Here is a 15,895-nt window from a genome sequence, read left to right on the forward strand (position 1 = left end):
CTAATACCTAGCAGCTACCCCTCTGTGGTGGTATTGTGTTCCCCCAAATATTGTGCACCCTAATAAACTTATCTGGGGTCAAAGAACAGAACAGCCACTAGATACAGAGGCTAGAAAATGGTGGCACTCACACCTTTAATCCTAGCATTCCAGAGACAGAAATCCCTCTGGATCTCTGTGAGTTCAAGACCACATTGGAAACAGCCAGGCATGTGACACATGCCTTTAATCCCAAGAAGTGAGCCTTTAATCCCAGGGAGTGATGGCAGAAAGCAGAAAGATATATAAGGCGTGAAGACCAGAAACTCGAAGCTTTTAGCTGGTTAAGATTTAGGCTTTTGAGCAGCAGTTCAGCTGAAACTGGATGAGAAATCAGAGGCATCCAGTCTGAGGAAACGGGATCAGCTGAGGAACTGGCGAAGTGAGGTGGCTGTGGCTTGTTCTGCTTCTCTGATCTTCCAGCATTCACCACAATAACTGGCCCCAGGTTAGATTTTATTAATCAGACCTCTAAGGTTCCTGCTGTTTGCTTACTGTGGAATGACTTTGCCTACTAGTGGTAGCACACAAGTACCTGAGCAGTGTTCCCGCCATACAGTGCCAGATGATTTCAGACTGTAGGCTTCAAAAATTTCCTGTTTATTCTGAAACAAATCCTCTATCTTTAAGTCATTCACAGTACATAAAAATGTGAGTCAATTTTCACAACTGTTTTGGCAGATACTGGTCAACAAAAGGAAAAGATAAATGACCTGGAGACCCAGCTCACAAAGTCAGACCTAGAAAAGCAGCATTTGAAGGTAATTCTTATTTATATCTAACTTGAGTATTGCCAGTGTTTTGTAAAAACAGCTTTGGGAAACAATTTTTATGATCAGCATGTTTAAGTATGTGCCTAAAAATTCATGGATTCATTTCACAGTTACCTTAATATTACTAAGTACATAATCTCACTCATGACAAATTTGTATTAAACAACAGCTAGCAACAACAAAAAAAATCAGACAAATAGAAAGGTCTAGAGAATAAATTTATTTTTAAATTATAACAAATGTACAGTTTTTTAAATATTTTAATTTGTAGGTCATGTTGGAAACAGTGTTTCTAAGTACCTTTTGGAATTATGTCCAGGGATCTTTCCCTTAAAACATTTCTGTGCTCTACCTTAAGACCCAGAAGCACAAGAGTCTGGAAGGGAACCCTGCCTCATCACTGGGTAGTGAAAACAGCCGTTCACGGTCACATTCCCTTCACCGGGTGCTTGACTTTTACAAGTCCCGGGATTCCCATGATCATAAACATTATTTATAAAAGTAAAAAAGTTAGAACTGTAAAGAAAATACTGAAAACTCTGAAGACAGGAACTTCAGTGTAGTGAAGAGCAGAGTCCCTTTTGTTTGCCTCTCTGAGACTATCTGATGCAGTGCAGAAAAAGATTCCATCCCAAAGCTATGGAAGCACTCATCAACTTGAGTCAGAGGTGGCCACTACTAAGTTACTCATATGGTACAATGGAACCTTATTAACAAAAGTCTTAAAAACTTTTCTTGATATTTTACTGTTTGGGTTATTTGGGTTTTCATGTTTGTAATCAAAGCTCCTAAATGTCAAACCAAAAATATGTGTTTCTACATGTGACTTTCAGGAGGAAATTAAAAAGCTGAAAAAAGAACTGGAGAATTTTGATCCTTCATTTTTTGAAGAAATTGAAGACCTGAAGTACAATTATAAGGAAGAAGTGAAAAAAAATATTCTATTAGAAGAGAAGTTACAAAAACTTTCCGAACAATTTGGATTTGAATTACCTAGCCCTGTTGCTGCTTCTGAACAGACAGAAGATAGAGAAGAAAGTCCTAATAGTTTCCCTATTTATTAAAGACCACATTTAACTGTAGATTTAAAACTATTTTATAAATTTAAAAGTTTCAGCTGGAAATCAAGAAGTCTCTGAACTATAGAATTCATCTCAAAATACTGTATTTTTGCTTAAAAATAAAATCATATTTAGTTTTAACTTGGTAGAAAAGTATATTTTTGAAGACATGAATAATTTATGACTGTATAGTGCACAATGAGCTATGATAGATATGCCTATTTTCATAATGTCTTAAATTTTCTAAAAGCATAAAGGTAAGTTTAACAATTTTACCATTTAAAATGGAAGTTTCAGATGGGATTATTTTATATTTATTTTTGTGTTAAGATATTCAAATCCCATGGTTTCTTTAAATATAGATACATAAATGTTTAGAATTTATACATGTTTTGCCAAATACCTAGCAAAATTAAATAGACCCTTGAGTTATTTTAACCTCTGTAAAATAGCAGACTGTTTGCAATAATTCTAACTATATTTCCATTTTATACATCAAGTATTATATCTTTAAGCCTATCAAATTTCTGTTTATCTATTTTTGAAAACCGATTAAACAAACACTCATTATCAAATGCACAGTCATATTTGTTCAGGTTCATGTTAATAATAACTGGTTTGGAATTCATGTAAGTGTCTGGAAGTGGCCAGCATAAACCAAGATGATGGCGATGGACCTGTAAGAAGGAAAAAGTGTCGTCAGCTTTAGTCTGTAAATAGCATCTTAATTTACTTGTAAATACTTACTTTGGGTGCCTGCTACCTGCCAGGTACAATGTAAGGTCTACCTTAATTTACTCTTATTTTAATTCAATGCCATAGTTGTTCTTGACATAGTACTGGCTATCTTTCCCATTGGAATATGAGCTTCCTGAAGGCAGAGAAATTATTTTGTTCACTCTTCCCGTACCTTAAAAATGCCAGGAACATAATCAAGGGCTCCTCCAAAATTTAATGAATATAAGTGTCTTGGTGAATACAAGAAGAGAAATCTGTGAGCCAGAATCTAGTATTACCAAAGGGAATATTAGTGGTAGAATGGCAGGGGAGTCTGGGACTCCAGTTGGTTAGTACATTGTTGGGTAGCTGTTTCCTCCACATGAAAACATCCTCTCTGGAGGGAAGTTCTTAAGACTCAGAAGGAAGCAAACCTTCACAAGTCTCAGGAAGATCCCCAAAGCTCTGGAGAGTCCCAAGACACTGCAAGGTTACAAGAGCACTAACAACTGCTGGAGAGAAGGTTCTCCTTTCACCAAAGGTGCTGCCAGCCCCCTGCAAGATGTGCAGGGGGTCCCCAGGAGGCCGCCTTTGTGAGCCATCACTGAAGCTGGGGAGGGCTTCTGATTGATGCTGCTGCCTCTGGGTCTGCCATGCTCCTTGTAAGCAGCTCCTCACCTACATCCTGAAAGTAACCCCAATAAAATCACTGGCTCACTAAGCTCCACTTGCATGGAATCCTTTCTTAGGTCTGTCCTCAGCGCGTTATCTGTGGCAAAGGAATGTTCCTGTCTCCCCAGGAGTATACAGTCACACAATACACACAATCATGTTTTCACAGATGATAACGGAAAGCAGTTAGGGGAAGTTAAGAAGGAGCTGTACCATGGAAAGTCTTAACGTACCCACGCAGCATTATGCAGGAAGTAGTGTCATTCATTTGTAAAGAATGAACACGATGGGGTTAAAAATGAAAGATGAATGTTTTAGGGATCACAATATAGTAATAATTCAAGCAAGACTCTTGGCCTAAATTAAAACTAGCACCTAGTTGAGTGTAAAGAACAGACGTCTCAAGAACTGATAACAACCAGATGCATGAAGCAATGGGGAGAGCTTACAGACAATGAATCCAGGTTTCTAAGTTCAGTGAATGATGTGGAGCTAGGAGTGAGAAGAACAGATTCAGTTTTGAACATAATGAATTTCATATACCAGTGAGAAATCAAGCAGACAAGTCTAGGGACAAGGGCACAAAGCAGAAGATAATTCATTCTGTGTAAGCTGCTACTTGGCACGTTTTTACTCCACAAACTCCCTAATAAGTTAGTTTAGGAAGTGCTGAGTTAAAATAGGCACAGAATGTCTCAGAGAACACAGTGTGCCACATGAGCTCCCAGGAGGGAGTGTGTTATCACTTTAACTCGGAAGCACATCCAGTAGAGCCAATGCCTAGCCAGACACCACCATCTATCTGTGTATTGTGCACTCTGACACTCCCATAAGCTCACTTCTGTTTTAGCCTATAAAAATGATAGGAATTATACTAACTGCATGCCAAAATTAATAAAAATCTACCCAGAGAATCTGAGTGCCGCATCTTTATTTGAAGAACAGAATCCAAAGCAAGCTGTTTTTGTCATTACCTTAAGTAAACAGCCGTCACCGCAGTGCCACACGATCCCTTCAATTTTACCCTCTCTGCAGTCTTCAAACCAGGACAGCAAGTCATTGTGCTTCAGCGTAGGCACATTTCTTACTTGGAATGCTCCATGGGGTATAAGAAAGTGCAATGGATATTTCTTGCTTCCTAGCCCTAAATGGTAAAATTTGCCATTAACTATTTTCAGTCATACTCTTTTCAGAAAGAGAAAATGTCTAAGTGTCTAAACATTTAAGAGTAATGTTAACAAAAAGTTTATTTGATTTTCTGTAAAGAATAATCCAAAGTGCATTACGTCCTGTTCTCACTCAAGTGACACTTCTTCCAAAAACTCTAAATTGTACTTTCATGTACTCTCTACACTGGGACTTGACACAGTGACCTGTGGACCAAGTCCAGACAGACACCTACTGTAAGTGGTTTCAGTGGAATGCAGCCTTATCCATTCATATAAGTACTACTGATAGTCCATTTCAAAATTATGGTTAACAAAGCTTAAAATACAGGCTATCAAATATTTTTACAGAGAAAATTTGCTAGCATGTGCTATATCATTAGCTACATTCTGTTATTATTCAGTGTTTACCTAACATCATCTTTGATCCTGTATATAAGCTTAATACCCATCAGTCGACCTACTTAAATGTATATATGTGTGTTCACATACACATTTCTGTGGAGTAGAGGTGTGTACATGTTCGTGCAACTGCACTGTGGAGACAGGAGGTCAACACTGAGTATCTTGTTCAGTTGCTTTCCACCTTATATTTTGAAAAAGGGTGTGTGTCTCATTATACCTGAAGCTCAATGATTAGGCTACATTGTCTGCCCTCAGATAGCCTTTATCTATGCCTCTCTGGCTCTTGGCCTGGCACACACCACTGTCACTCAGCTTTTAACAAGGGTGTTAGGGATCTGAACTTTATGGACTGGGCTACCTCCCTACACCTTCAATCTGCTTTTGATCTCTCTACAGTTATTACAGCTTTAGAGTCCTTATTCTATTTTATGATTCTCCTTTCAATTCTGTACTCCAGAATGCCACTGATTTACTCAATTCATTATGGTATACATTCTGACGCTTTATAAAGTATCTGTTGCCAAGTCTTACTCTTGCCTATATTTATTAATGCTAAAGTAATGACCTAACAGCACAGTGCATTTTCACCCAACTAACTTACCTAAAAACTTATAAAGCAATAAAAAGCTACATCTCAGTTAACTGCGTTTCATGCACAGTTGTTAAAGCTATCACAGGGAAGGATAGTAGGATAAAGTCAGCTTTTTGCATTATTAATTCAATGATTAGCCATATATAAACTTTCTCTTGAGCATAAGATATGCGGAAAAGGATATGCTCCTAGGCAATGGATGCACATGCGTTAATTGCTGCTTCAGTATGTTTCTCAAGTTGCCCTTAGGAAGTTCTCTTTTGAAAACATCTTCCCTTACCATATGGGTTCCCATTGATATTTGTTCCGATCAGCTCCAGGGTTTGCTCTAAGAGCTCTGACAGGGGCACGGCACTGATTTCCAAAAGTCCAGGCTTGTCGGGATCATGCCGTAGTACCAGGGCAATTCCAAACTCGTAGTTCACTACAGACGAATGCCAGCAGTACTGTTTGCTGTTCTTTTCCACGGGTACCCAACCTGGTATTTCAAGAAAAGTTACGTCTATCCCATGGGTTCTATTACAAGATACAGGCATTTATTTATTTGTTATAAATACTCCTTATTTTCTAGATTCCCTATCGTAGAGACACTTAAAATCCGTGGGAAAGCTAACAATTTTACTATTTTTCTCGATAATCATAAAAAGTTCGTTTGCTTATTCTGTAGGGGTATTACCATGAATTAAACATATTCTTCAAAAAAAAAATCATCTTGGTTCAGGAGCAACTGAGCACTATACTAATATAGCATTAAAACTTTCTTCTTTTTTTTTTTTAATTTTATTTTAGTCTCTTTTCTAACTGGCCACTCTCCCTCCTGCCTGATATTGTCATGTTTTTTCATTTAATAAACTAAGTTCTCTGCAGCACCCTTCCAGTGTCAAAGATAACAAATATATACAGTAAGCGCTCCACAGTTCTATCATTGTTCCAATCATGCTGAACAATTTATCAGTTCCCTATTTGCTGTTACTGTTTTTACTTTTATTGCTAGAATAAGCTCTCTCAATATAGAAAACTTGCTGCAAATGAAAGAAACAGGCCACTCTGAGCAAACATCTTACAAAATATGCTCATCCTTGAGAAAGATTCAAACCAGAGGGGACATTGCTGCCTATGTCTTTGATATCAACTGTTAAGACTTTTCAATAAACTAGATTCAGAAATCTCCACTATAAATTAAATGAAAAGCTAGATTAAAACGAATGTCTGACTGGGTTTTTTTTGTTTGTTTGTTTCTTACACTGAACACAAAATGATTATGTGATACCAGGAATGTGTCCATTTTCATCAGGTACTGGTTTCCCATTCTGTTGTTCTGTTTCCTTTGCTGGTATCCAACACTCTGGGACAGGCTTGAAATCTTCCTCAGTGTTCCAAAGAAACGCTACAAAGAGTCAGATAATTGTATGCTGTTACTTTAAGACATCAAATACAGAACAGATGCAAAGTGGAAGTAGGAAATACATCGCTCTCATATGTGGAAGGTTCTCTCTACTATCACTGCAGTGTGGTTACGCTCCAAATTAGGGTACTAACACTGGAAATTTTCAACTTTCAATACACTACCACTTAAATACATTGCAATCTAAAGTAGCCAACATTTTCTGAGGATTTATGAGTTTTTAATTTCTTTATTTTTTGGGTGTTTTGAGATAGGGTTTCTCTGTGTAATAGTCTTGGCTATCCTGGATCTCACTCTGTAGACCAGGTTGGCCTCGAACTCTGAGATCCACCCGCCTCTGCCTCCTGAATGAGATTTATGAGTTTTTTTTTTTTTGGTTTTTCGAGACAGGGTTTCTCTGTGTAGCTTTGTGCCTTTTCCTGGAACTCACTTGGTAGCCCAGGCTGGCCTCGAACTCACAGAGATCCGCCTGGCTCTGCCTCCCGAGTGCTGGGATTAAAGGCGTGCGCCACCACCGCCCGGCGAGATTTATGAGTTTTAATATACTCTCTATACAATACTTTATATATATATATATGTTACATATATGAGTATAAATGGGTAATAAGTATATATGTATAATATAGGCATCAATGCAGTAATAAAATATTAATTACCCTTTGATAGTTATAACATGACTTAGGAAATTTTCTCATGCAAACCAAATGAAAATATCTCTTACTATAACACTGTATGTTTAAATAGAATAGATTGATACTATAAAGAAGTTACAGAAAGGTTGGGAAAATGGTTTTCAGTATTGGTGTAGGGGTATAGGGGTGCATGTGTGTGTGTGTGTGTGTGTGTGTGTATGCAGATATAGATATGTAAATATATATAATTATTTTCCCCAAGATAGATATCTAGAGAGAGAAAGAACCATAGCAATAAACCACAAATTTCAACTCTATGAAAAGTTTGAAGAAAACCCCACTAACCTTTTGAGCTTTCTTTTGAATGTAGAAATTTTTTAAATCTTTTGTCAGCTTGCTTGTTAGGTTTTCTATCTAGGCGAGCCCAAAGGTATGGCTGACCTAAAACCGCAGTAATAAAAGGGAAAGTGAAGAGGAAACAAACTTCATCTTGCAAGACATTTCAGAGGAAAAGAACTAATAAACTGTAGTCTGCTCTGTAAGAAGACCAACCCTGAAGGACAAAGGAAATACAAGATGCACCTACAAGTCAGCATCCTAGTGTGTGAGGGCATACTTTGTTAAATGACCATTGTGAGAAAAATGCATGCTCCTTTTATCACAACCGTCCACGGTCCTTTCCTATATTCTCCAAATGAGAGCAGAACCAGGTGGCTGTGTTCACACATCCCCTGAACATCACACTGCAATGTGGGGTCATAGGAAATCAAGCTGGCCTGTCTGGCACGGCCAGGTCATTAGGCACACTGATGACGAGGGCTTCCTGTAACCCTGGGGGAGCGTAGTCTCAGCGCACTGTGCCAATATTCTGTGTTGCTAAAAGTGAGACTTCTGGATTGCATCTGGTGTCACTGAGACTCCTGGTTAGCTTGCTGTTGCCACTGCTTACTAAACAAGAAGATACCTACAGGACAAGCAAAAGCAGGGTGTCCCCCATCGAGGGCTCCACCTTGAGTTCCTCATTCTGAAGTGTGACCTGAACACATCAGTGGTTCCTAACCTGAGAAAATACGTCCTGCTGTGGCTACAAAGCAGGACAAAATACAGATTTTCCCTGGCATCTCCATCCCTGTTGGTCTGTGACAACCTTGCTTCTGAAATCCTTGTTTTATTATGTATTTATCCGTTTGTTATCTTTGGTCCTGTGAGCATTCTTGAGCAGTAAAGTTCCAATCCTCTAATTGCTCCCATCATGCACCTCACACATGATACACACTAAAGATTTTTTAATATAAGAGCCTAATAAATCTTACTCAAATATAAGAGTCAAAGGTTTATAAAATTTTTAATTATACTATAATACTATGACTAGCTATGCATATACATAATATAAAGAACTAGATTAAAATTATATTGTTTCTGGTTAAATACTTTTTTCTTCTTATTGGTAAACATATAAAATGGATTCCACTCACATCCATTAGCTATCACCAAAAATAATAGTAATAGTAGTAATAGTCCTACTAGGTATATGGACAAACTGGAACATCTGGAAGCCAGACCTTCTGTGTGACCATTATGAAAAATGTATGATGGGTACTCAAATTTTCTAAATTAGAATTAACATATGATCTAGTAATCTCATGTACAGGTTCATAACTCCCCAAAATACTGGAGACTAATTTAGCATTATTAATTGTATTATCCATGATGGCATAAAGGTTGGAGCAACCTAAATGCCTATCAGTGACTGAATGGATGAACAAAATGTGCTATGTACATATTAAGCAATTTAAGAAAAAATGTGTGCAATCTGATATACTCTAACATGGTAAAATACCGAACTAAACAAGTAACCCAGTCATAAAGAGACAAATATCTTTTGAGTCCATTTACTTGAGTTACCTATAGTTAGAAAGTAGAATGAACTAAGGCCTGAGAGATGGGCTCTGTGGAGGTAGGGGTGCATGAGGGGGTTCCCAACAAGCAGTTTTAGTTCTAGACAATGACATACTCTAGAGATGAGTGGGGATGATATCACTACAGCCATGTGAATGTCCTTAATGCCGCTGAGTTACACATCATTATAAAGTACAATTATGATGGCAATTTTTATCTTATCACAAGTTGAAAGTTTTAAAAGTGCATTTCAGGACATTTCTTGACACCAAGGAATAAATCTAGCTCATTTACCTATTTTTGTTACCGGAACTGAGAGTCAATCTCACGATCTGTTAGTAATTACAAACAATAATTCTCTCTTTTCAGTGTGCCTTTTTCCCTTAATATCATCAATGTGAACTTTCTTTTTCAAAGTCTGTAACTGATCAGAGATCTGGCCAACAGTAACGAAAGCGCTGGAAGCTCTAGGGTGGTACAATAAGAACAAGTTCCAGGGCTGGACAAACCCAGGTCCCATCACTGTTCAGCCATTCATTAACTGAATGGTCTTAGACAGATTACTAAACCTGGCTGAGACTCAGTTTCCTCATTAGGGATATAGAAATGTTTATTATGCAAATGAGGGAACATACAAGACCTGTCTATTAGGCTGCCTAGCCTTTCACGGGAATTTCAAGTTAATGTTAGTCACATGTCTTTCTCTCCTCAAGAGAAGCAAATACAACCACTGTGATTTTTCACTCAACTACTAGTTAGGTTTTAATAGTTCATAAAGAGTAAATACCCATCCCAGATGTACAGGATTTATACAATGATTAAGATGATACTTTTAGTTAACGTGATAGTTGTATTTTACCTTTGTAGTTAGTAACATAACAACATGTTCCATCCACTTTTTCTGTTGCAACAGCACTGTATACATCTGCATCTAATGCCTTTTCACTTAGAGTTTCAGTTGCCAAAACTTTAAATGGCTTAAAAAGAGAAAGAGAAAAGAAAACTGGTGTAAGACACAAAGCCTCTGCCTTTACACACAGGCTCACCTGAACTGTGCCTACTTTCATTAGTTCTAAACAACTGTCTCCTAGACTCACTCTGAAGCCCAGGCCGGCCTTGAACTCATAATCCTTTTGCTTTAGCCTCTAGTTCCCAGATTCCCCTCCTGTCCTGCCACACCAGCTCCACAACTCTTTGTAATGTGATCACAGTAAAATCTGATTTTCCAAGCAGACTCTTATTTACATGCTTCTCATCCATCACAAGGAAACTGGGAATCATGTCCTATGCTGTTTCATCCTCAGCACGGGTTCAACATGCACAAGCCTATTGTGATTATGCACTAAACGCAATAAGCACCGTTCGTGACACTGGAAATACAAAGTGCCCACCTTTAGTGAAACCTACACTTTGAGGGCTGTGACACAAATCAGATGCCTAACAGTATTACACTGATGAGTTCTGAAGAGGAGAACCAGACAGAATGGCGCAGGGAAGTCCTCTGAGGCGGCGACATCTGAGCAGATTTGACACATCAGGAGAAAAGGCCCATAGTCAGGACATTCTGTGTCTGAAGAATGCAAATCAGCCTCTGTGTTCGGGACAGAGTCCAGGGAAAACTACATCACATGCTTACTTCATTCCAGAGTGTTCCTGGGGGTTCAGCACATGGATTCACCAATCACAATTCTCCAAGACTAAGTCTACTCTTCAATGAGATCCTTACAAAATTGACTTTTTCAAATCACACTTGGTTCTTAGTTGTAGGAAGAGTCTCGTGATATCCTCTGTCTTGGGCCATGTTTTCAGAAAGAGAAGATGAAGACGACTCCTATTATTAGTTTGGCAAAGACTTTCTTGCAAACTGAAATCCACATGCTTACTTTAAGATGTCCACCTTAAAAATCTCTGTGGCTACCCATTCAACAATGATGCTGAATCTTCTTTATGAAATACATTTTTCTAGTATGCAGGCCATCTTTAAAGGACCAAGACCCACTGTCATTGCCTGCTGGGTGAAACTTCCAGTAACTATTATGGTAAGTTTACCCCAGGTGATCAAAGGTGGTCCACCATACCTCCTGGGACTGAAACACTCAGTTCTGTTCCTGGCGCAATGTGTACTCAACATCTGAGGCTGATTGTGGTTTCTATTTCGACCACTACCAGGTTCCGCTGTTGAAAACTACCAACAATCACTTGCCTGCTGTTTCCCTCCGATTTTTACTTGCTTTGTCTGGTATTCCCTTCTTGTTCTTTTCATCTTTACCAACAATTAGCTGTTTACAAGTTCCATTTACAACCTTGCCACTGTCAGGAAGAAAATAAAGCATGGAGTCTGGAAGAAAAGGCTGCTTTTGAGATTCTTTTTTTTTTTTTGTTTTTGTTTGTTTTTTTTTTTGTTTTTGTTTTTGTTTTTTTCGAGACAGGGTTTCTCTGTGTAGCTTTGCGCCTTTCCTGGATCTCGCGCTGTAGACCAGGCTGGCCTCAAACTCACAGAGATCCGCCTGCCTCTGCCTCCCGAGTGCTGGGATTAAAGGCGTGCGCCACCACCGCCCGGCTGCTTTTGAGATTCTTACAACTTTTTAGCTATAATTTTGATTTCTAACAGACACTACTATTTTATAGTCTGAATCTAAACATTCACTTTACAAAATAATTATAATAAATACTAATAAAAAAAATACTGCACAAAACAAGGGAAATGGTGGTTCAGGCAAAATTAGGCACTAGGATACTATACTCATTTCATTACTGATTTACTACTTTGTGTGACGTATATGTATGTATATGTGTGTGAACATGTGTGTGTGAATACATGCCTTTATGCGTGCATGTGAAAGCCAGAGGTCACTGGGTGTACTCAATCGTTCACTTTATTTTCAGAGACAAGAGTCTCTCACTGAGCTTAGAACTTAGTGGTTCTGGTAGGTAAGCTCTAGGGATCTTGTGTCCCCCTCTATAATTCTGAGATTACAGAGATGTGGGTGTTGGGGATCTGAACTCAGGTCCTCAGGCCTGTGTAGCAGGCTCATGATATACTACTTCAGGATCGACTTCTCATCCATATATGATACTGGTACCAAGAGGTATCATTCTAAGCCACCGTGGCAAAACAGTAGTCTAACAGCCTCTGTGTGTGTGTGTGTGTGTGTGTGTGTGTGTGTGTGTGTGTGTACATTTTTAAATTTATAAAAGTGCGAGTATTACTATGACCATGGAGTTGTTAATGAGTGTGAAATGTTCCTTACACAAGGATCATTCTCTACTACTGTCTGCTATTTACATGGACAAAGGATGACACAAGATTCTGAAGGGTATAGTAACTTCTCCTTCACCTGTGACCAAACACTTTATTACTGCAAAAGCAAGAACATTTGTGTATGAAAACAGGCAACGAAGATCGACTGGCTGGTGTGCAATTTCTGGATACAGCCAATCAAGGGATGACTAAGCTAATCAGTTTTATTAAGATCTACTGAAAAACACTGATGGCAATTTAAGCAGAGTGGATAGCCTGAGAAAAGCATTAATGCACAGGAGTGTGCTCGATATGTTCACAAGATGAAAGATGTTGCGAAAACAAGAACTCAACATTAAGATTTTAAAATAGACTAGGCCTAATTAATAAGAGATTCTGGACTATAAGTATTTGGATGCTACACTGTAAACACTGCTGTTAAGATAGTTTTAACTGCAGAGATGAGAGGTTTTTTTACTAGTATATAATATTTTTAAAATTATGCCCCACACCCAATATTCAAAGTGGAGAATCAAAATTAAAATGAACCTTCAAGGATGACAATGTTTTAGAGTACTTGAATTTATTCTGACTTTTGTTCTCAATAGCCAGCAATACAGACACTGAGTGCTCATCTTAAGGCTTTACTAGAAAACATAGTGAAACTCACTCTGGGTGTCAGGTACAATGTATTAAGTAGTACGGTAAACAGCATCAGGATATTTTAAGTGTAGTAACAATTGTAGGAGAAAGGAATATGAAAAGATCAGTTAAAAGTAAAAGGTAAGACAACATCAAGTTGATGGAAAACTATCAGGAGGACTCTCGGAGTCCTTTTAATTAAAATTCGACAAATACTAATTCATGTGTCAGTTCCTAGCAGCAGGGACTAAAAGATAAGAGGGCATCTTGTCTTAAAGGCCATTTAATCTAAAAAACAAGAAAGGGGGCCCTGAGGGAGGGAAAATGGGGCTCTCAAAGAGAGGCCGTAATAGAGCAAAAAAATGAAAGGGGTAATGGTGTGTGGGGGCGGGGGGGGGAATGCAAACTGGAGACATGGGGGAGACCGTGAAGGGGTCAACACAAATTATGTATGAGAATGCCACAAGGAAAACTCATACTTTGCATGCTAATTAAACAAACAAACAAAACCCACAAGAACAACAAGACCAGAAGGCCAATGGTGCAGCAGTAATGATGAAGTGTGGAACTGATTTCAAATGCACACGCTAGCTGCATTAAAGAACTTTGCTACATATCAAAGAATCACACTGATAAAAGCTATCTATGAATTAATTCACTTATGTTCACTCAAGGCTCAGTCTGTGTAAAACACACAAGATGACTAGAAAACCTTAGGACGGGAGCTCAAAAGTTAGAATTAAGCAAGACATGACACTAGTCTGATTTTAGTGACCTCGTTAGGCTGTCAACAGGGCCATGGGTTCCTAGGACACCCCAAGTAAACAGTGCCTTCTCATCAGACTCTTGGTCGACAGTCGTTCCAAGTTAGACACATCTCACTACTCAGGTTTTTCACGTTAATTGCGATGTGGGTTTTCAGACCTGTCAGAGCAAGTTTGAATCACCTGATCAGGGAGTGGAACATAAAAAAAGGAATCTCTCCCACACTCCTTACAACTAAGAAGGTCGAAGAAGCTGGAGCTCAGCGCACAAGGGAACTTCACCCAAACCTCCCCGGGAAAACCTGGAGCGCCCCCCGCCCCTGCACCCCACCCCACCCCGGGCGGGCGGATCAGCGTTGGAGGAGCTGCCCAGCAGCTCACGCCGCCGGGTACCTGATGCTCCCGCTTGGCCGAGGGCTCGGCTTTCACCTCCGTCACAAACACGCACGGCATCTTCCGCTGCACCGAGCCCAGGCGCCTCATGGTGCCCACGCCCACCGTGTCTCTCTCCACAGCGCTGGGTCCAGGGCGGAGGAAACCCTGCAGCAACCGGCCAGGGAAACGTACTCGGTCCTGCCTTGGAATCCAAACAGCGGCGCCAAGCTCCACCCCGACGAGGGGCGGGGACGCACGCCCGGAAGCGACCGCCTATTCGCGGGGCATTCTGGGAGTTGTAGTGCGGCTGTGAGGCTATAGAGCTGGCACCTCCACGTGGGTGATTCCCCTATGTTTTGATGACCAATAAAAAAAGAAAAGAAAAGATCCGTTGCCCGGTTGTGTGTACTTGGCCACAACTTAGTAACGATGATATTTTCGGAAATTACATCCAGTTGTAAGTGATGAATCACTTTAGGATGCAGTGTCGCGCGTTTCTCCTGAAACTCACTTGTCTGCTTTTTCTTTAAGAAATTTAAGGGATTGTAAACCCGGAGAAGTTTAGAAAGAACTTTCAGACATTTCCTAATATGCAGACAGAAAACCTGATTTTCCAGGAAGAACATAAGACAAACGCTACAATGAACAGAACTGGATTTTTTTTAAGCTTCTGTTTGAATTAATCATCAAACGGTGTATAATTTGGTGTCCTTTCCAATGAGTAAAATTTAGACAAATCCAAAACCATAGAAATATCAAAAAACAGCTGTCAAGTTTTTCCTGGTAATCCAACAAAGGGCTTGAGTCAACTACAGGGTTGAAAACAGCTTGTTTCACTTGACTTACTGTCCAAAACGACATTAGATGGTAAATAATAAAATTGGTGCTTATATAAGAAAAAAATTATATTCTAGTAGTAGACCTATGTCACTGAAGCCTAAGACCATAGGGAGATTTTTGACTTTACCATCTTAGGTAATTGGAAAAGCCAATTTTTATTTCTGTAATTCTTTTTTATCATCTCAATTTATATTTCTCTAATTGCTTTATCAACACATATCCAACTGCCCAGCAATTTAAGCACTTAGAAAAAAAATTAAATAACCTCATTTCCCTTGTAAGTACCTACCAGAGGGCTCTCAAAAGAATAAAGTATCCCTAAAAACAAGTTCACAGTTTTAGGGTTGCTGCAGTAAGAATCAAGGGATGGAGAAAGGCCCAAGTTGGCCCTTTTACAATCTTTCTCTTCTGGTACATAATTTTTTTTTCATAGGTGAACATACACAATTTTACACAAAACAAAAAGTGAGAGGCTGGGAATAGGAAGAGACTACCCACATGGTTCTGGCTCTGTGGTATTGAAACTGGAAACTCCTTAGCCTTTTAAAATCTTTAAAATCAAAGAAGTTGGTAACTTCTTTGAGATGCTAGAGAAATCTTAAGCAACAGCTTGTCTCTTGGGGCTCAGACAAATGACTTTTCCATCTCTCAACTGTCACTTCCCAAACTGCC

At 39.1% G+C, this 15,895-nt stretch overlaps 2 protein-coding genes across 5 annotated transcripts in view; one reads left to right on the forward strand and one right to left on the reverse strand.

Annotated features, from left to right (window-relative positions):
• The window catches only part of Cep290 (centrosomal protein 290), an 80,891-nt gene extending 78,437 nt beyond the window's left edge, over positions 1 to 2,454 (forward strand). The window contains exons 54-55 of one of the 2 annotated variants that reach the window (XM_052753223.1): positions 721 to 800; positions 1,646 to 2,014. In XM_052753223.1, coding sequence (XP_052609183.1) covers positions 721 to 800; positions 1,646 to 1,876 — 311 coding nt within the window. In that variant the 3' untranslated portion in view covers positions 1,877 to 2,014. Of the gene's footprint in view, positions 1 to 720; positions 801 to 1,645 lie in introns of both variants that reach the window. The other variant, XM_052753222.1, reaches the window with a different exon arrangement.
• Positions 2,352 to 14,599, reverse strand: CUNH12orf29 (chromosome unknown C12orf29 homolog). Of its 3 annotated transcripts, XR_008221656.1 has the most exons (8): positions 14,402 to 14,599; positions 10,221 to 10,338; positions 7,808 to 7,903; positions 6,696 to 6,812; positions 5,706 to 5,903; positions 4,237 to 4,406; positions 3,712 to 3,829; positions 2,437 to 2,550 (listed from the first exon to the last, which is right to left on the reverse strand). XR_008221656.1 is itself a non-coding variant. In XM_052753224.1 (7 exons), exons 1-7 carry the CDS (start codon positions 14,489 to 14,491, stop codon positions 2,362 to 2,364), a joined length of 978 nt encoding a protein of 325 aa, XP_052609184.1. In that variant the 5' UTR covers positions 14,492 to 14,599; the 3' UTR covers positions 2,352 to 2,361. The 3 variants fall into 3 exon arrangements, 2 of the variants coding, with proteins under 2 accessions (XP_052609184.1, XP_052609185.1); XM_052753224.1 differs by lacking the exon at positions 3,712 to 3,829 and having other exon boundaries at positions 2,352 to 2,550; XM_052753225.1 differs by having other exon boundaries at positions 2,433 to 3,829.
• Positions 14,600 to 15,895: the final 1,296 nt, after the last annotated feature.

Source organism: Peromyscus californicus, unplaced genomic scaffold (genome assembly GCF_007827085.1).
Source record: "Peromyscus californicus insignis strain IS unplaced genomic scaffold, ASM782708v3 Scaffold_24__1_contigs__length_46423439, whole genome shotgun sequence".
NCBI classification, from domain to species: Eukaryota; Metazoa; Chordata; class Mammalia; order Rodentia; family Cricetidae; genus Peromyscus; species Peromyscus californicus.